Source organism: Manis javanica, chromosome 8 (genome assembly GCF_040802235.1).
Source record: "Manis javanica isolate MJ-LG chromosome 8, MJ_LKY, whole genome shotgun sequence".
Lineage (NCBI taxonomy): Eukaryota > Metazoa > Chordata > Mammalia > Pholidota > Manidae > Manis > Manis javanica.
The window spans coordinates 21,796,719-21,818,871 of record NC_133163.1 but is presented as its reverse complement, the minus strand read 5'-3'; the positions used below and the strand labels follow the sequence as shown (position 1 = coordinate 21,818,871).

Here is a 22,153-nt window from a genome sequence, read left to right as displayed (position 1 = left end):
TTATTGTTTAGAATTAGCATATTTTTAAAGAACACATACAGCTGGTTTGAAATTGGTGATTTCACATGATGTCAAAACGGAGGAGCTGAACTAAGTCTGTCTTAGATCTCAGTGTTTGGTAAAGACAAAGTGATGTGATTCATGTATTAGTGTTTTCATTTTACTAGAATATTTTCTTAAGTATTTTAAAAGAAATACATACCATCAGGGACTGCGTGTTTGTATTTTCACAAAATTCCTGTGTTGAAACCCTAATCCTCATTTCGAGGGCATTTGGAGATATGGCCTTTTGGAGATAATTAGGTCGCAAGGAGAGAGCCCTCATAATGGGATTAGTGCCCTTATAAGAAGAGACACAAGAATCATTTCTTCTCTTTCTGTTCTTGGCCATATAGGTATATAGAGAAGACCGCTGTCTGCATGCCCAGAGGAGAGCACTTGCTGAGAACCGAATCTGCCAGCACCTTGATCAAGAATTCCCAGCCTCCATAACTCTGGGAAATAAATGTTTGTTGCTTAAGCCACCCGGTCAATGATAATTTATTACAGTAGTCTGAGCAGATAAAGACATCTGCCTAGTCTGGAAGACCATGAACACAAATGGTGAAAAGCACCTCCATTTTATTAAAATACAAAGATCAATAAATAATCTATCCTGAGGCAATTTATTTATGTCTGTGTACAGCCTACTTCATTCCAAAGTGGTACTGAAACAGCTTTCCATGAAAAATACATGTTAAAAAAAAAGAGAGAGAGAGAAAATTAGGGAAATCAGACATTCAGTTCACTAACTTGAATTTAAATAATGCAATTCTCCAATCAGCAATGGTGAATAAGATACCAGTCATTGTTGCCAATTAGTGAGCTTTGTCTAAATTGTAGAGTTCTTGGTCTTTAGGCTACATACAAAAAGAAACTACTCCTAGTCTTTATGAACTTAACTAACCTGCTTTTTAAATTTAAGAAATGTATTTTGAAAATTTAAGTGGTTATACTTGACTTCTTTTTTTAGCAAACAATATTAGTTATTATAATTCTGTATATAAAAGAGGCTACTGAAAATCCTTATTGTCAAAGAAAATATTTGCATATTCCCTCTCATATTATTCTTAATAGCAGTAACTTAAGCCAATATTGTGGCACTGATATAGCCTATGAAAAAAAATGCCAGTATATGTCCTAGAATGAACACACAATTTACATCAAAATAGTTAGCCCCTCCCAATCCCCACTAGAACTGCAGTTGTAGTATTTTGTTGTTACTGTATAATCTTCAGTTTTCATTTAAACAGATTCTATCTTCAAGCTCAACCTGTAGGTTTCACCGTGTCCCTTCTCCCCCATCACAAAAACACACTCCCATGCTTGGATCCTGAAAAGGAAAGTATTATCAGGAAAGGGAAAGGGGGGTTAGGAGGTAGAAGATGTAGAGAGAAAAGACAGTCTCCAGAAGTAGTCAAAATACTCTCATTATAAGCATGCTATTTCAGGTGGTCTTAATCATTCAGTGCATTTATTTTTGTAGTCATGGACTCTGGGAGTCTGATGAAACTTGATCTTCTCCTCTGGAAAATGTACATTATCCACAACACGCACACAATTTTGCATATACTTTTATGGGAATCGTAAACTCTCTGAGCCCACCCATGGGCTTTCAAGTCCTTTTACTCCAAATAAAAACACCTGAAATAAGATGTAAGACTATTATACAAACAAACTATTTTATTAAACCAAATCTATTTATCTCTCCTGCATGAAACATTTCTAGATAAATGGTATCAATAACAAGGAAAGAAATGATTGGGAGTGATAGGTTAAACAAAAAACAAAGGAAAAAATTTCCCTCCAATATTTTGGAAAAAAAAAAAACAGTTCTAGGGGGAAATAAAACCTGTTTTGTTGAAATAGTTTCTTTTGCAACTGGACAGTCTCTTTTTCACTATTGTTCTAAGGAGAGGAAAGTCTAAGAAACACCTAAAATGGCAAATACTATTTTCATGTTTACTCTTAAGGATCATAGATGTAGTCACTACCTAGTCATTAAATTCAAGTGCAGAGTGCTGGCTGTCCTTAACAATATTACCTGTGATATTACATACAATTGCAAAGTGAGAATAATGCTGCTAGACATCACATTTTAATTCATTCTTGGCTTGACAGATATATTTTTGAGGAAGCCTATGTACTACAAAAAGATTCATTTTAACTTTTCATAATGTGGTTTAGTGACCTGCCTTGAGTTGCACATACTCCTTTGCTACTTGGTGACAAAGGAGTGTACACTGGAACTTATGAATGAACCAAGGAAAATTTATTAAAATTATTGCAGATGGGCAAATATTTGTAGGCTAAGTTAGGAAATGAGCCCTACATGGACTGTTGGTATCTGACCTTGCTCACAAACATTTTATTTTATTCAGCTGAGTTAATCAATTATACACACTGATTCATCTGTTGCATCTAAAAGATGAATTTGAGGCCTTTTAGGTCTATGCCTGTAGGTAAGTATAGTTGAACAGGTCTAGTGACTTTCTTTTATCACAATAATGCAGCATTTTCCAAGAATGCCTTAAATGTATTTTTAATATGAAAAAATAGAATAGTTGGAATAAAAATATAGTGAGTCTCTACCCCTTCCAAGTAAAAGCAGCTTTAAAAGTATAGAATAATTCTGGAAACTTCTCTGGAACTGAAGTGGCCATGATGGGTATATAGTTTTCAAAAAGAAAAACCTGCAATTGGGACTCCCTCCCTTCATGGTTCTAAAAGCACAAAGCCCTTCTTCTGGAAGAAAATTCCACTCAACTTTACCCAGATAGACCACTGTATGGCTTTTTTCCTGCTAAAGTTAACTCTAATGAACACTCACACTTCACCTGTTACTTCTTATATGAAGGATATAAAATGAAATGCAAACATGTAACTTTTTTCCTCTATGCAATCCACATGAAAATCCATTTAATAAATTATCAGCCATTTTTTAATAATTAAAAGAGCTCAAAATAATTTCATATGTATTATTTTCTTTTCTAAGCTTCAAAATATTAAAATTAAAGAAGAGGAAAAGGCCATTTTCAATCTCAGAAAGAGATCAATGTTTCATATAGTGATTTAAAATAAAACAGACAGGAAAATTGCAAACAACCTCAATATTGCAATACCAAAAAACGCTTTGAAATATAGTGCAAGTTGGCTTTGAATATACCAATAGAATCAAAATCAATAATCCATACATAAAATTGCATGTTATCTATTAAAAGTCAGACAAAGTTTCCTTGTACCAAAGAAAACCTCCAGAATGAGTGGCAATAGAGCACTTGCTGTGGTTTCCCAGTCATCTAGTGTCGATTTTAGCCAGCATGTGGTACCTATAGGCAATCTTTGCTAATTCCTTTCACTAACCGCTTATAGGACTTTTTCAAGTAATTTCCTTCAGAGTCCAAAATAACAAAATAGAAAAAAAGAAAACCACAGCAAAGATTTTGTCTAATAAAGTTATCAATAAACCGCTTCCTAATAATTTTGACTTATCAAGAAAAGCCAGGTTAAAGGGCTGTATCACTTCCCAACCTTGAGGGAGGGAGTACCCAGTAGCATTTGCTTTTTTTCACTCAGTGTGGCAAATTGCTGATAGAATCAGAGGCAGGATTCAAGAACAGAGTCAAAGTATGTGCTCCACATTGCTGATCTGCTCTCTCATTCATTACTATTGCCATGATAGAGGCCTGAGGCAGCCGGCTGTTCTATAGCTTTCTTCTGCTGCCTTCTCAGGCATTTGGGGTTTGCAGTCTTACTTGTTATGAGGCCATTACTGACCACTGTACTTCAGTTTGACACTGTTCAGAAAAGGCTGAGGTTGCACCTATACTGAAGTGGTATGTATGCATGGATTTGTGGGGTGGGGAATGCAAATGGGTTGGAGGAGGAAGATGAAGAGAAAGATATGAAAATGGAGCTCTGCTGGTTTGTATTACAAGTTTTCACATTGGAAAATGTGGCCTGAAAGGTGGTGTAAGGGTTTTACTTAAAGTCCCTATAAACACTTCCAGTCAACTTTATGAAACTAACCCCAAAACATCTCAGATTTACCCTTTATATTTCAGATTACAAAGCACAGCAATGAGGTGTCTCTTTTGTCCCCCGTTTGAAATGAAGAATCACTTTAAGACTCTTCAATGCACAATGTATTGGTACAAAGGTGTATGCCTATAGGATAAGACTACAACCCAAATGAAGTGCAAAAGACAGAATTATCTTTCTACTGGAACTGCTCAATTCCACGGTGAAACTGCTGGTAATAGGTAACAAAAGTTCATTGAATGACATCTGGAGTAGGGAACAACTAAACATTATTTGCAGATAACATAAAGACAATGATGGTGGACAGGGGCAATGCAATTGACAACCGATGTAATTTCAAAGATTGTCCACAAAAAGGAGTTGAGTAGTAGGAGGAGAAAGCCAACAACTTAGAAATCAACACACCATTTTTTTTGTCAGGGATTTACATTTTAGGAAATAAAGTACATGTCTCCAGCTGTGACGCTAGGCATACATCAGATGAATATACTCTGAACTATTATGCAAATCACAGTGCAGTAGTGATCATGGCACAATTTATGAGTAGGTTTATGTCATGTAGAATTTGTGGAAAACAAGAGGGTGTGCTTTTTGTTCCAGGGTGTGTACCTGACTGCCACCAAACACAGATGGTTAAGGAGACTCCCTGAGGCTGACATCTCCTTCGTCTCTCTCAAGGGCACACCTTTCTTGGGCTTCTAGGTGAAGAATGTTTACACAGAAACCCACATAACCATAGAACCCATTGTCCCAAGCTTCTTCCTCCTAAATATTTGAACCATACATAGCACTTGATTGTTGACTGGCATGCATGTCACAAGCTGAGTCATTAAATGGTATAAGCAAACAGTCCTCCCTGAGAATGGAACTGCTTACCTTTGAGCAATTTCAACAATCCACAAACTATTTCACATGCAGAGTCGTTTACTCAACTCTTTTTAGGAGTTAAAGTGGAAGGACCATTATATTAGAGATTCTCTCTTACCCTCACTCCCAAATTCCTTCTGTGGGTTTCTGTGTACAGTTACCTTTCACCTTTCTATACTAAAGAGTGTGGCTTCTGATAAGGGTTATCAAGACATAAGTAGGCGGTTTTAAAATAACATATTTAGCTGACATGAGTTAGGTTTTTCTTGCTTCCTAATTCAGTTTGACTAAGATTAACACTGTTATTAATCTTCATTTCCTAATATATAAGCACAGGTAGGAAGGGAAAGGTGGTTAAAATCTAAGGTTAAACCTCAGATTATCTGTACTCTGATAATCAATAGTGCACTATTCTTAGTATCTATGACTGAGGAAAAAAACTCCAACAACTTAGTTTGCATCCAACATAGGAAGCATCCATGAAGTAGATTTATCCTGTATGCCTGAAATAAAGCAGATGTATTGAACTATTCAGCCCCAAATATCCTAAATATTCCTACCTATGAAATACTTAACTGCTTTTTCTTCAAATTGAGCTTCATTCTGATTTTTCATTGTAGTCTGACTAGCATCTTCCCAAGGTGGAATTTTAAACAGTAGCTTTGGCTGTTTAAGAAAGATGTAAGTAAAGAAAAAGAATTGGAGAGCTCTATTATCTTAAAGTAATAAAAAATACTATAAATACTAGTTACAGCTATAAAAATAACACTAATAGAACTATAATAATTTCAAATATTATTTAATTTCTGCATTTAGAGGATGTGATATCACATTGCATTTTTACAATGTTCTCTAAAATAATTTATTACCCAATTTAAACTCACAATTTTAGGTCATTACTTGAAATTTAAAACATTTTACTCTTTAGGATTACAAATAAAGAACAGTAGTTTAGTTCAAAGTACCCTCAGTTGCCTTACTTTCAAAATCATACCTGGAAGTAACTGATCCTAAACTCCAAAGTGTATGATACAAAGGAATAAATAAATAAAGTTGGGATGGGGGTGACTTGTTAATGGACACACTGGGCAGTTTTAGCCAGTAATGAAAGCAACTTTTAATACTCACAACCTTACCTGTGGATAATGGAGTGATAATGCAGTGTGATGTTAAGAGTTCAGGAAGGTCTGATTACTCAAGTTATACTTTGCTTCAATTTCAAAACTACTTACAATTCTACCATCAGATATTTATTTTTTAAGAAGAACTAAAAAATTTATTCTTTGACTCCCCCTACTCCAGTTCATCTCTTGAATGAAAAATGTTTTTGAGATAGATGACCATTATCTCGTTCATTCTAAGGCAGGGGTCAGTTATGTAGGACAGTCGGTCACTCTAACCCGCCATGCATTTTTATAGTCCCATGAGCATTTACATTTTTATTGTGCTGAAAAGAAAATCAAAGCAAGAATAATATTTCATGACATGGGAAGTTACATGAAACCGAATTTTATTAGAACATAGCCCACTCATTCCTTAACATGTTATCTATGGCTGCTTTTGTTTAGCAGGGTTGAGTTTTGGGGAGAGAGCACACGTCTCTGAAATTTAAAATATTTAGAGTCTGGCTCTTTACAGAAAGCTTGGCAACCCTCTATCCTATAAGAACTGCTTCCTGCCTCACAGAGGTCACCCTTTGGCAAACCCCAAGTTTCTGAAGGGAGAGGAGCAGACTGATCAGACAAGAAAAGAGAACAGGAACCAGAAAATATCTATCCAAATTTTTAAACTTTAAAATAATATTTAAAAGCTGTATATACATAAATACATATCCCAGAATATAAGCCATTCCTCGGGCCGATAAGGTTTCTTCTTCCTTTTGTCCTTTATTTCTTTTATCCATTATTTTTTCTTTCCTTCCAATGTCTTCCCTTCCTTCCTTGCTTACTCGCTTCCTTTCTTTCTGCCTCTCTCCTTCCCTTCCTCCCACTTATTCCTTTGAGTAATTCATCCATTCATTCACATTTATTGAGGCAGACACTATGTTGGATCCCGGGTTCACAGTTATCAACAAGGAAGATAAAGTCTCTCTGCCTTCATGGGGCCTACATTACAAAGGAGAAGACAGACATAAATAAAGGAGACCCTTAGGAACTGCGATGAGGGTGAGGGCAAAGGTTTACTTTAGACTAGTCAGTCAGGGAAAGTGCCTACAAAGAGGTGATTCTTGAGCTGAAACTCACAGGATGGAAATGAGCCATCCTTGAAAGAGCTAAGGGAATAGAGCATTACAGAGAGAGTAGCAAATGCAAAGGTCCTGGAACAGGAAAGGATTTTGCTTAATTCCAGGAACAGAAGGAACTCTGATATGTGTGTGTGGCTGTTAATGAAAACATCCCTTTAAATAACGTGTATCATAAAAATTAACACTATTTATTAGAGGCTTATTGTTTGCCAAAAACTGTATTGGGTGTTTTTTTACTATGTTCTCATTTAATGCTCACAAAAATTCTCAAAAGGTGAATATTATGAATTTCTTCATTTATAGTCAGAGAACAGACTCAAAGATATTAAATGTATTGAATTCACATAGGGATTACGTGTTGGAGCTTAGACTGTAATCTAGGTCCACATGACTCAAAGGAGTCTATATTAACTCTTAAAAACAAATTGAAATGGTATTTCTGTTTTTAGTTTTTTGAGGAACCTCCATATTGCTTTACACAATGGTTGAACTAGCTTACATTTCCACCAGCAGTGTTGGAGGGTTCCCCTTTCTTTGCATCCTCGCCAGCATTTGTTGTTTTTAGTCTTTTATATGTTGACCATCCTAACTGGTGTGAGGTGATATCTGATTGTGGTTTTAATTTGCATTTCCCTGATAATTAGTGATGTGGAGCATCTTTTCATGTGTCTGTTGGCCATCTGAATTTCTTCTTTGGAGAACTGTCTGTTCAGCTCCTATGCCCATTTTTGTAATAGGGTTATTTGCTTTTTGGGTGTTGAGGCATGTGAGTTCTTGATATATTTTGGATGTTAACCACTTGTTGGATATGTCATTTACGAATATATTCTCCCATACTGTACGATGCCTTTTTGTTCTGCTGATGGTGTACTTTGCTCTACAGAAGCTTTTTAGCTTGATGTAGTCCCATTTGTTCATTTTTGATTTTGTTTCCCTTGACCCAGGAATTCCACTCCAAGGAATTTACCCAAAGAAAACAACTTCTCATATTCAAAAAGACATATGTACCCCTATGTTTATCATAGCACTATTTACAATAGCCAAGACATGGAAGCAACCTAAGTGCCCATCAGTAGATGAATGGATAAAGAAGTGGTACATGGAATACTATTCAGCCATAAGAAAGAAACAAATCCTACCATTTGCAACAACATGGATGGAGCTAGAGGGTATTATGCTCAGTGAAATAAGCCAGGCAGAGAAAGACAAATACCAAATGATTTCTCTCATTTGTGAAGTATAACAATGAAGCAAAACTGTAGGAACAAAACAGCAGCAGACTCACGGACTCCAAGAAGGGACTAGTGGTTACCAAAGGGGAGGGGTGGGGGAGGCTGGGGGTTGGGTGGGGAAGGAGAGAGAAGGGGATTGTGGAGTATCATGATTGGTACCTGTGGTGTGTGTGGGGTCACAGGGAAGACAATGTAGCTCAGAGAAGACAAATAGGGACTCTGTGGCATTTTACTATACTGATAGACAGTGACTACAATGGGGTATGGGGGGGACTCGATAATAAGGGTGAATGTAATAACCACATTGTTTCCTTGCGAAAGCTTCATAAGAGTGTATACCAATGATACTATAATAAAAAATAAATAACAAAACAAATTGAAGGTCACTTTGATGTATATATTTTTTATATTATATATATTTATATATTATACCATTATCATGTTATATAATATATAACTATACATAATACAGATTTAGGTAATAATTTGAAATAATACATAGACAGAAAATACATAAATACATACCTTTTTATTACAGTCAGGCCTATATTTTATGTGTGGGGTGAAGGTTAGGGGCCACACTGGAAAACTTCTGGAGCGCCTCTCTCAAAAGGACACATGCCAGAACAGCATTCCAGAACCTTATTTTTAACAGATCTTAGGTGACAGTGTAACGAAACATACTGTATCACAATAAATTTAGCATTCAAATAAAAATACACTATTTGTACCCATTTTTGTATTCATTTACCACATGATATTATATTTTTGCCATCTGCTTTTCTTAAGTAAGTTGCAACTCCTCCTGCTCTCCAGGTCTGACGTTATGCCAGCTGAAGCACCCACAGTCAATACCACCAGGGAAATACCAGAAGAAAGGAAAAGGGAAAACAAGACCCTAACTTAATTAGCTGGGATGTAGAGCAGTTAAATGGCACCTCTATTGTGCTGGTCTTCCAGTTCTTTTAGATCTGGGCTGCAGGAGTTTAGATTCATTATCGAGCTCATTCCCCTATCCGTGTTTCATTCATGACAAATTTATTAGTACCTTTCTAACAGTGAAATGAGAACTACGATTTCAGTTACAATCAGAGTATAGTAAAGGCATGGAATCGCTTGTAGGTAATATTTTTCGATTGCATTTTATGAGCACATGTAGAAGTATTGTTAACGACCTTAGATATTATTTATTGGCACACTAATAAGCCTTCACACTTTTAAAAGTAAACATTAAACATCTAAAAAATTAAATTTAGAAAAGTGTAATGCAGATACCCTGCAAAGGAATGCACTTCAGCATCAACTTTTTAAAACCAAAATAATCACTGATTATAATAAAAAGACAAAGATATGAGGATATGCTTATTAGTCATTCTTTCAGCTCATTTCAGTTTTATCATTTTTTGCACAATTTAAAATTTATGCAAATGTTTTCAGTGTTGCCTTTAATTTTTGCCAGAATATTTTGAACCTGGTTTAAAACTGAAATTGAAGAAGCCCAAGGAGGGCTTTAATAACAACTTTCTTCAGTTTGTTTATTTAAAATGTGATGAATAAGCAAAAAGAAAAGGTACAGAATAGAAAAAGAAAAATGATCCCTTCTCCTTCCTAGAAGTGCTCAAGATTACTGGATTGTCCATAATCTTGCACCAGGAATTACAATCTTTCTCAAATGCCAATAGCCAAAAATATATACATGACACTGTCCCAGTTGCATGTATATGTAAGCTTAGAGTGTTAGAGTTTATAGCAGTTTTTAAGTTATAGAAGGGCAGTAAAGTTTCACTAGTCCTCAGTATTACCTGATTTATTTAATGTACTTTCCAAAAATTGTATAGATTCTTATAGTCTTTTTCTTGAGGAGGATGTCAGTATTTTACTACACTAAATGCTTAATATGTTTGCAAATGCAAAATTCTCACAGAAAAAAAAAAGGAAGAATTAAAAGAAAGAAAGGCACGGAACCTCAACAAATAAAAAAAGCATAGAAATTATGTTCTCCATAAGCTCCTAAGGCATTTAAATTTAGCAGTAGAGAAGACAGGCAGATTCTAATACAAGTACAACCTACTGACTGAGCAAGCTATGGGCCTTAGCTTCTTTATCTGTAAAATGAAAACAACAGTACCTACCTATCCTATAGAATTGTTGCAAGGACTAAATCACATTTATTTAGAAGTTTTAGCACAGTGTATGACAAAGAAGAATTGCTTAATCACTATTAATATCATTCATTAACAAGTCGGGGGGTGATTTTTTTCCCCTCTCTGATGCATAGACCATCACCTTTTGGGGTTGGTTTAGACCAATCTTGACAGGAGTTAATCAGTGCCAAGTAAGTCTTTGTTGTTAAGAGATCGAAACACAGTTGTAGAGTGTTCCAGATCACAGACTGGGACAAACCTTTGCAATGTTTCTTTATATTCTGGAAATTGGCCAGTGGTGGGATGAGAGAGAGCCCTAGAAGTAAGAACTATCGCTTTTGTCAACGATCTCTTATTAATACTTAGAACCTCAGAGATTTGTTTTATGAGTCAGAGGAAACTGTTTCAGCCAGAAATGTAGTAATGCTGAGCATTTATTTCTAAATCTAGGTGCACTACAGGCATTACTTAGAATACAGTTTTTCACAATTGTCCTTGTTACCGGGAGATAGAAGACAAAATGGAGAACACAGTGTTATGGCTTGACTGTATCCCCCAAAATTTAGAGGTTGAGACCCTAATCCGCAGTGTGATGACATTAGGAGGTGGGGCCTTCAGGAGGTCATCAGGTCATGAGGGTGAAGCCCTCACCTATGGGACGGTGCCCTCATGACAGAGACTCTCTGTTCTCTCTGCCCACTATGAACCAGGAAGTGGGCCTGACACCAAGTCTGAATCTGCCAACATAAATCCTAAGTAAAAATACTGAATTTGCCTTATCTTAGACTTTCCAGCATTCAGAACTGAGAGAAAAAAAATTTTTCTACTTTAAGCAACTCAGTCTATGGTATTTTTGTTACAGCAGCCTGAATGGACTAAGACACACAGTTATTGGTACACAGTCTGAGGCCTACCTAGGGCTGTGACTCGAGAAGAACAAGCAGACACACATGGAAAGTGGTCCTGAACTGTCCCAAATTGTAAGGTGACAGCTGACTTTAGAAACATGGCAAAAACTCCCAGTCATGCTCAGCACTGGAAAACATCATAACATGTTTAGATGGTTTCTGTTTTTCACAAGAAAACATAAGCTGCTCTTTCCATCTGCCCCAGTGCCTGTGGAACCCAGAGCTCAGACTGACAAAGACATCAAGGGATGTTTTCTCAAAGTGCTGCTTTCCGTGGAGCCAACGGCAAAGGGGATAGTATATGGAGATACATAAAATAATTTTCCTCCTTGTGGGAGCAACTTCCAAAATCTGACACACACACGTGGTTCATTTTCTCTACTAGCTTTTTTAGTAAGCTTTCTGCCACAGGGCGAAATTTGGGCATTTGAACACAAAGATTATACTTTGTCCTTGCATTTTTAATGTTTCCAAATGACATGATTTTTTGTTTTTTGTTTTTGTTTTTTGAGGCTCTTTTAGAAGCTTGACTCAAAGAGATTACGAAGTACTGAAGGCTTGTGCTTTGAATCCCTTTGGATAAACAGAACCAGCCATGTTTATGTACTTTTTTATTCTCAGGAGAAAATTATCTAGTCGATCAACTTCCATACATACAGACACAAGAATGCTTCACTCTCAGAGTATTCTATTTTCCAGTTTATTCTGTCATAAATTTGGAATTAAAAACAAATTTCAAATTTCAAGTAAAATTGGTTGATAAAATTTAATAATCACTAAAATTTCAAGTGGAATCTATTTTACTGAGCTTGGTTCCCTGCTGTCCTGAAGCCTCTTGACATAATAAATGGAAGTGTGCAAATCTAACTGGCTGAGACCCTGCTTGACCCTAACACAGTCTGCTAATGTTTTATCTCTGTTGAGACCTCATACCAAATTTAAGGCGTGGTAAGACTCTTGGCCTTTTGAGAAAACAGAGGTGTTAATGAGCCATTAAGTCACCTGCCTTTAAAGGAGCAAAGTGTTGCCCAACCCTCCATCCCCAATAATCACCCATGTTTTATCTTGTTTATGTTATTGCATGGAACAGTTATTATTATTTTTTATCATATATCAGAAAAAGAAACAGAGATACATAGTGATTTGCCTACATTCTGAGGCATGCATCTTGGTAACGATAAGTAGGCGATGAATTACATTTTGGTTTCTAGGGTCACAGAAGTTCCATTACAACTCTCATGTGCCATCCTAGGGACAAGCAGGATACTGCATTCCCCTCCTAGTTTAATGAGGCCTTTAAGAGTCGATCCCAATTTATCAATTTGTTCACATTTGGCCTTCTAATATACCTTAGTATCACCAAAGCAAACTAGAATTTCTAGGGAAATTTAAGAATTGCTTTAACCAATCCTTCAAATCTTCCAGAAATCCAGTGTTAGAACATAGTATCCCACTCACCCTCATTTTCCCTTCTAAAGCAGCTCTGGGACTCTTAGTGGCCCCACGCCTGCATTTCTACCCCCCTCCATCTGTAAAATCTCCAACCACTTTGTGGTCTGAGAGTACAGGTTATGGGCATTCTATAGTCAGGCAGAAAGGATTAACAGCAAACCCATGGAAATTACCCAGTTAGTATGTCACTAGCCCAGTTTATCACATGCCTGTTTACCAAGAGGAGGGGCCAGACACTGGGACTGCCCAGATGTTAATGGACTCCACTCTCAGCCTCTGCCAGGGCAATTTATTCACCTGTGTCAATTTTTTGTCTTTGGTGATTTTTCTTGCCTAGTTTATCTCCAGTGATGTGTCTGCCAACTCTACACTGGAATTCTTTTCCATATTATAATATTCCTGTATTAATATTTATTAGACTTGTTTCAAAAGAACTAAGCAATTCAAGTTCTGCTTTTTCCTCAAACACCATGTTGCCATAAGCTACTCCACAAGTAGCTGAAATTAAGTAATGGCTGAGTAAAGATTTCCTTCCTGCTCATTTCAAATGCTTTTGCCTAAGCACTATTGAGGTGACAAATGCAAAAATCAAACACTTGCCCCTCCACTCCCAAAATGTTTCTAAAAAAATAAATCAAAACCTCCAAATGGAAGGTTCCAGACTATTATTTTTAATAGCTATCTAGGACAGAAATTAAACATAATTATGGGTCATCAGAAAATCAGCATGTCAGTAATGCTGCTTAATAGCCTTCCATAGATAGCATAGCTCCAGGAATGTCTCAGAAAAAAATACACTACTTTTTAAAAAAAAACATAAACCCAATTTTTAAAAGTTAAATGAAGGATCCAATCCATTTCTAATGAAAAGGCTGATATTGACAAATGTGTCTAGAAATACTTGTGACATTTAGATTATAGATACTACAACCAAAATGTTTCCTTTTTCCTAAAATAATGAAATTGATATTCATATGGTAGCCCCCCAAATCAATTTCATTATTACCATATTGTGACTTTTTTCACTGTTTCATTATATTCAGTAGTTATCCGAAGATACAACACTTCCTTTGGCACAATTTAGCCAATATCTGAATTCAAAATCATGGTTTCCCATGGAAGGAGCTGAGGAGAGGAAGATAGGAGGGAGGGCCTCCAAGAGGGCAGGGACGTTCACTGCTTTATCCCCAGGATACAGCACCATGCCCGGCACATAGTAGGTAGCAAAAACTAGTGAGCGAAACAGATATTTATGGAGGACCTGGCAGGCACAAAGGTTTATCTATGTTTTATCTTCACTAATTCTCTCAACCATCCTATGAAGTCAGTATTATTATTGTACTCAATTTAGAGATATGGACATTGCCTCAAAATGACCAAAGATGGTTTAGCAAAAAGAGGAAGATGAATAGGAAAAATCATGTTCATCATCACCCTGCTTTATCTCATTTCAAATAAAATGAAAAGTGAGATGACTGTAGGTTAGCTCTAAGAAGAGGGGCATATGCATTTTCAGGTACTCTGTACAGTGACTGTCATAGGTTGTGTTTTAAAGCTTTTCTTAGCTATGCATGATACTCTTTCGGTGTGACATGCATTCTGGGGTTCACAAAGCAACATCATCGATGAAGGTGAACCAAGACGTTGGTAATTTAAAAAATGAAAACAAAAATCCAACAGCAGCACCTACCACTAGCAGCCATCACAAGTTAGGTGTCAGTCCCTGGATAATTTTCAACTAAACTGAGGAAAAATGGATTACCTTCTGTGTTTACTTAAAATGTTTCAACTGACCTTGAGAGGATTAAAGAAGGGATTGACTTGTTTCAATGTACCTCAAACCCATATGCAAACAGGAGTCCGATAGGCACCACACAATTTATAGTAAAAGACAACACTTAATTTTTTTTTTTTTGAGAAGGCATCTCTCATATTTATTGATCAAATGGTTGTTAACAACAAAATTCTGTATAGGGGAGTCAATGCTCAATGCACAATCATTAATCCATCTCAAGCCTAATTCTCATCAGTCTCCAATCTTCTGAAGCATAATGAACAAGTTCTTACATGGTGAACGCATTCTTACATAGTGAATAAGTTCTTACATGGTGAACAGTACAAGGGCATTCATCACAGAAACTTTCGGTTTTGATCACGCATTATGAACTGTAAATAATCAGGTCAAATATGAATATTTGTTTGATTTTTGTACTTGATTTATATGTGGATCCCACATTTCTCCCTTTATTATTATTATTATTTTTATTTTTAATAAAATGCTGAAGTGGTAGGCAGATGCAAGATAAAGGTAGAAAACATAGTTTAGTGTTGTAAGAGAGCAATTGTAGATGATCAGGTGTGTGCCTGTAGACTATGTGCTGATCTGAGCTAGACAAGGGCAATAAAACATCCACGGATGCAGAAGCTTTCTCTCAAAACGGGGGGGTGGGGGGTGGGGTGAGGTTCTAAGCTTCACCACTGTTGTTCCCCAATTTCTCACATGATGGACCCCCTGCAACTGTGCCTGTCTTAGGTTGTTCCTCCCTTGAGGAATCTTACCCGTCTCTGGCTAACCAGTCATCTTCCGGGGCCATACAGGGAGATGTAAAGTTGGTAAGTGAGAGAGAAGCCATATTGTTTGAAAAGGTTAGCTTTTTACTTCTTTGCAGATTTATGCCCTGTAGCTTCTATGCCCAGCACTTGTCTCGAGGAGGCATGAATTCTATATAAGGGTTATAATTAGGAAGGAAGAAAAAAAGCTATAGAGGTAGCAGATGGAAGAAAACATGGGAGGATTGATTATTTCTTTGACATATCTTCTTGTAGAGTAACTTAAGAATGTATAGGTTTTAAACTACTAACTAAATTGCGCACACATATTAACATAATAGGAATACGGTGACATAAACAAAGCAAATCTATAATTAACCACCATTTCCAGTGAAGCCAAGAAAACCAGTTAGGCACGCTAGGCATTTGTGAAAATTTGTCTATGATATGATGATATTGTCCTACTGTACTTGAACAGTCTGAGAGAAATCAGACAAATTAAAGCAACCCATTTCTGGGATCTGTTCACATCCCATATGTTCTTTTAACTGTAGATAGTCTATAGTCGTAAGATTTTGGAGCGCTACAACTTGCACCCCTCCCAACTCCTGGTTGAGTTCCAACAGTACAGATCCAGTCAAATTCGTTGTCTCACTGTATGCACATGCCAGCCTAGACATCTCCCTCCTCATTCCTATGGCAAGTCCAGGAGATGGTGGGATGGACACAGCCACAACCGCAGCATCACCCAGATCCCTGTGGAGGCTTTTTGATGATCATCCCCCGGCACGAGTCCTCCAGAGAGTGCTGATGCCAGAAGCTCCTCCTCATATCGTATCTTAATTCATTTTCTGGGTAGCCAAGCTAGGCCTTGATCTTCTGCATAAAAACAAACAGACCCTTTGCCCACACTTTGACATGCCCTCTATACCACTGTGTAGAACTCATTGGAGGTCACCACACAGGAAATGCTTTTTTTTTTTTATTAAGAGAAAGGAATATTATCAGAAAAGAGTACCTCCATAGCTGATCATCTGACACCCTTTAAGTGATCAACATTAAGGATATTTAAAGCATGCATTAATCTTTGATTTACCAATAGTTTTATCCTATCAAGGAGTAATCCCCATTTTCTTTCTTTCTTTTTTTTTTATTCTTTAATCTACACTTACATGAAGATTATTATGTTTACTATGCTCTCCCCTATACCAGGTCCCCCCTAAAAACCACATTACAGTCACTGTCCATCAGCATAGCAAAATGTTGTAGAATCACTACTTGTCCTCTCTGTGTTGTACAGCCCTCCCTCCCCTTTCTCCCTCCCCCGCCATGCATGCTAATCTTAATACCCCTCTTCTTCTTCCCCCCCCTTATTCCTCCCTGCCCACCCATCCTCCCCAGTTCCTTTCCCTTTGGTACCTGTTAGTCCATTTTTGGGTTCTGTAATTCTGCTGCTGTTTTGTTCCTTCAGTTTTTCCTTTGTTCTTATACTTCTCAGATGAGTGAAATCATTTGGTATTTCTCTTTCTCCACTTGGCTTATTTCGCTGAGCATAATGCTCTCCAGTTCCATCCATGTTACTGCAAATGGTAGGATTTTCCCTCTTCTTATGGCTGAGTAGTATTCCATTGTGTATAAGTACCACATCTTCTTTAGCCATTCATCTATGGATGGACATTTAGGTTGCTTCCAATTCTTGGCTATTGTAAATAGTGCTGCGATAAACATAGGGGTGCATCTGTCTTTCTCAAACTTGATTGCTGTGTTCTTAGGGTAAATTCCTAGGAGTGGAATTCCTGGGTCAAATGGTAAGTCTGTTTTGAGCATTTTGATGTACCTCCATACTGCTTTCCACAATGGTTGAACTAATTTACATTCCCACCAGCAGTGTAGGAGGGTTCCCCTTTCTCCACAGCCTTGCTAACATTTGTTGCTTTTTGTCTTTTGGATGGCAGCCATCCTTACTGGTATGAGGTGATACCTCATTGTAGTTTTAATTTGCTTTTCTCTGATAATTAGCAATGTGGAGCATCTTTTCATGTGTCTGTTGGCCATCTGTATTTCTTTTTTAGAGAACTGTCTGTTCTGTTCCTCTGCCCATTTTTTAATTGGATTATTTGTTTTTTGTTTGTTGAGGCATGTGAGCTCTTTATATATTCTGGACGTCAAGCCTTTATCGGATCTGTCATTTACAAATATATTCTCCCATACTGTAGGGTTCCTTTTTGTTCTACTGATGGTGTCTTTTGCTGTACAGAAGCTTTTCAGCTTAATATAGTCCCACTTGCTCATTTTTGCTGTTGTTTTCCTTGCCCGGGGAGATATGTTCAAGAAGAAGTCACTCATGTTTATGTCTAAGAGGTTTTTGCCTATGTTTTTTTCCAAGAGTTTAATGGTTTCATGACTTACATTCAGGTCTTTGATCCATTTTGAGTTTACCTTTGTATATGGGGTTAGACAATGGTCCAGTTTCATTCTCCTACATGTAGCTGTCCAGTTTTGCCAGCACCATCTGTTGAAGAGACTGTCATTTTGCCATTGTATGTCCATGGCTCCTTTATCAAATATTAATTGACCATATATGTTTGGGTTAATTACTGGAGTCTCTAATCTGTTCCACTGGTCTGTGGCTCTGTTCTTGTGCCAGTACCAAATTGTCTTGATTACTATGGCTTTGTAGTAGAGTTTGAAGTTGGGGAGTGAGATCCCCCCTACTTTATTCTTCTTTTTCAGGATTGTTTTGGCTATTCGAGGTCTTTGGTGTTTCCATATGAATTTTTGAATTATTTGGTCCAGTTCATTGAAGAATGTTGCTGGTAATTTGAGAGTGATTGCATCAAATCTGTATATTGCTTTGGGCAGGATTGCCATTTTGACGATATTAATTCTTCCTAGCCATGAGCATGGGATGAGTTTCCATTTGTTAGTGTCCCCTTTAATTTCTCTTAAGAGTGACTTGTAGTTTTCAGAGTATAGGTCTTTCACTTCTTTGGTTAGGTTTATTCCTAGGTATTTTATTCCTAGGAATGGAATTGTTTTCCTGATTTCTCTTTCTATTGGTTCATTGGACAACACTTAATTTTTAAGAAAAGCAGCACACAATATAACTGCAAATGAATGTCACGCACACAGAAAATGAGCCAGACAATGTTAAGCTCCAGTGAGGAATTTCAGTAATTACCAGCCGCATTGCAAAAATCACTGTCAAATACGTCTGTCTTCATTGTTTGTGATACCTCCGACCACTGAAAACTCTCCTCGCTGCTGCCCACCCCCTTGCCATTTCATCCTTCTCTTTTTCCACTGATTCTTACCACTGTGCCAAATTACCCACTCATTGACCTTTTAGGTCAATAATACATTCAAAGAGGAAAGAATAGAGCAGAATAGAGAAAAGGAGAATGAAAGTGTGTGGGGGGGGGCAGGCACATGCAGGAATGACAGAATTTGGAAGTTGTCCTCAAAATTTATAAGTGAAAAAACTCTAGGACAGGCACAATTGCTTTTTAACAGGAAGACTTTAGAGAGACCAAGAAATAGGTGCTAAATAAGAGATCAGTAGGGTGACATTCATATGTTTATTTGGTCAATAAAAAGTAACTGAGTATCTGCTATAGTGAGGCACTATGCTAAGTAGTAGATATTTGGGAAAGTGAAAGACGTAGTATGATAGTAATTTACAATTTAGTGTATGATAAATTTTTATTTTAAAACCTAAAGCTCTTAGCTAAGTGGATTCAAGCAACAAATACTTGTTCAGTTTTATTGATTTTTTCCCCCCTTAAAATATTCTCGGCAAAAAATATATATACATATATATATTCTTGGCTAAGTTTCATGACATTATGCTCCCCTGAAATGATTTGCTTTATGTATTAGACTTCTTTGCACGATTTTCATCCTTAGCTTGTTACTTAAGTGTTAATGTTCCCTAGGATTCTGGTCTAACTTTTATTTTTTTATTCTTCATACTTCCCCTGGGAGTTCTCATTGCTTCTATGACTTTTAGTATCATCTATATGATATGAACACCAATCTTATGACATCAAATTCTGCACATCCAATTCAAACTCCTTCTGAGCTCTAAATTCATGTATGAATCACCCTCTTGACATTGACACCCAAATGTTTCATGGCACCCAAACTCAATATATCAAAAATCAATCAACTTCCCCTTATCTCAGTGACTAGAACAACCATCCCTAACATTGTCCAATCAAGAAGCCTAAGAGTGATTAACTTTTTCTTTTTATTTCGTAACAACTAATCTCAAAGTTCCATGGACTTTTATATTCTTAAAATATATTAAGAAACCACCCACTCCTCTTCATGCTCTCTGCTACCACCCAATCCAGGTCACCATCATCTTTTGCCAAGATTCTCACAAGTATCTGCTTAACTGCTCTTCCTGGCTTCAATTATTTTCAACTTTATAGCCAGTTACCTTTAAACAATACAAATTTGATCATATTGTTTTCTTGTTTCAAACCCTTGACTGGTTTCTCATACACAAAAGCTAAAATCCTAACTCCTTTCCTAGGTACTTTAGACTGTTGTTAAATCTACAAACCCTTGGCTTGCCTCACCTCTAAGATGCTGCATCCCAATGTACTAAACTTCTTTCAGTTCCTCAAACATGAAATGGATGCGCTCTTTTACCTCAGGCCTTCCATTCTCCTTCACACTGCCGAAAATATTTCTTATCTTCACTCCAAACTTGCCAATGCTAGCTCCTGGTTATCATTTAAATACTGACTTCTTCTGGGAAGACTACTTGGAATGCCAGTCTACCCTGGCTCATCCTACCCATCTTCAACTCCCAAACCTTCCCCCAAACCTACCTTGATCTCCACCAAAGACAGGTATTCTTGATACATGCTCCCACAGTAACTTATACATCCCTTCCAATATCATTTTATAATTTTTTATTATATATATGCTCCCACAGTGACTTACACATCCCTTTCAATATCATTTTGTTATAATTTTTTATTATAAATACCCATCTAAATATGGTTTCCACTAATCCTGGACTAGAGGGCAAGAACCCATCCAGTCAAAGCAGCCTGCTTTTGTATCTTTAGCCTTTAGTACACTGCCTTGCACATAATTGGTGATCAATAAATATTTGTTCAATGAGTATATGAAACACCTTTTACTTACAGGAAACTGGGAAGAGTTTAGAAATAAACACCCCCTACCCTTAAGGAGGATAACATTAAATGCAGAATGTCTATTACACATAATTATATGATGATAATGAGTAAATAAAATTGACTCCACTTTGGATATGTGCGGATTTGCTAACATTGTAAATTGGAATTAAATATTTATCTCTCCCTTCTGGTTAATCTAACCCACACTAAACACTTCTGGAAGACAGTTTTATGATTTTATATTGTAGATGAGAAAATATGCAAAGCAAAGTTAATTGAGTTATTCAAGGTTAACCCAATGAATCAGAGGCAGAGCCAGAACTTAAAACTCAATGTTGTCAACCTCCAGTCCTCAGTGCTATCATCTTTTGGAGACTATTTTGTCTTTTTCTCCTCAAAAAGTGTGATTGTAGGAACTTCAACCTATATACTTCAATAGTATTCTCAAGACTATCATCTGTATATTTATATTTGACTATAGAAACTCAAGAAGGTAGGCACTTTTCAGTGAATATTCCTCTAGTCTTAAAATGAAAGGCTTTCTGGGATGTGTCTCCGCACTCTTGTGTATCTTAGCAATGTCAGTTCCTTCCTTGTTCTTGGTGGAGTGTTATTAGTATTTCGCACTAATTGCCACTTTGAAGTGCCAGCACTGAACTCCTCTACTGTGGGACATAACATTGGATACTTTACACCCACAAATGTCCACAGTTAGTTGACTGGCACAGTATGTTGTACTCAATGGACATTTTGGTAGAAAATGCTGCCAGTACTTAGTAAATATTTGATAAGAACCATAGGCTACTAAATTCAACAGGATTCCTGGTTCCAACATTTGTATTGTGAGAAAAGTAAATTCAAAAAGGTTTGTTCTGCCATTTCAAAAGGCCAGATATACCAAATACTCGATAAATATGTTTATATGTGGTATTCTGGGTCAACAGCAAACACAGGCCATAAACAAAGTGCTTCAAAAAGCCTTTTTTTACCTTCTCAATATATACATTTAGTGTATGCAGAAGCTTTTTATAACTCTGATATTAATTTCTCAAAGATAGAAAGGGTGAGTATATACTTGAGATTTTTTTTTCTCCACAGAATGGACCAATCAGGGTTCTTTCTTTTTATATCTGAACATAGCTCAAGATGTTAAAGGAATTTAATCTGTACAAAATTGTGGCTAGCACATGTCATTTTTTTTTATTAAGTATCATTGATATACAATCTTATGAAGGTTTCACATGAGCAACACTGTGGTTACTACATTCACCCATATTATCAAGATACCCCCACAACAGCCCATTGCAATCACTGTCCATCAGTGTAGTAAGATGCCACAGAGGCACTACTTGTCTTCTCTGTAGCACATGCCATTTTTATTAAGTATAGAGAACTATATTCTTATTCATCATTTTCAGATGAATTATACAATTTCCTCTTAAGGGATACACCATTCAATAGTAGAATCCCAATTATAGAACATTTCCCTTGCACTTCGGTCTTTGATTGACACATCCTT

At 36.8% G+C, this 22,153-nt stretch overlaps 1 protein-coding gene and 1 long non-coding RNA gene across 7 annotated transcripts in view; one reads left to right on the top strand and one right to left on the bottom strand.

Moving 5' to 3' along the window:
* The window catches only part of LOC140850718 (uncharacterized), an 80,048-nt gene extending 79,061 nt beyond the window's left edge, over nucleotides 1-987 (top strand). Inside the window, exon 4 of the long non-coding RNA XR_012133737.1 lies at nucleotides 396-987. This is a non-coding gene — a long non-coding RNA (uncharacterized lncRNA). The remainder of the gene's footprint in view (nucleotides 1-395) is intronic.
* The window catches only part of CEP128 (centrosomal protein 128), a 397,887-nt gene that overhangs the window by 53,825 nt on the left and 321,909 nt on the right, over nucleotides 1-22,153 (bottom strand). For 4 of the 6 annotated variants that reach the window (XM_073242024.1, XM_073242027.1, XM_073242026.1 and 1 more), the window contains one exon: nucleotides 5,524-5,613. The exons of the other annotated variants lie outside the window; for them this stretch is intronic. In XM_073242024.1, the coding sequence (XP_073098125.1) occupies nucleotides 5,524-5,613 (90 nt within the window). The remainder of the gene's footprint in view (nucleotides 1-5,523; nucleotides 5,614-22,153) is intronic. 6 annotated transcript variants of the gene reach the window in all.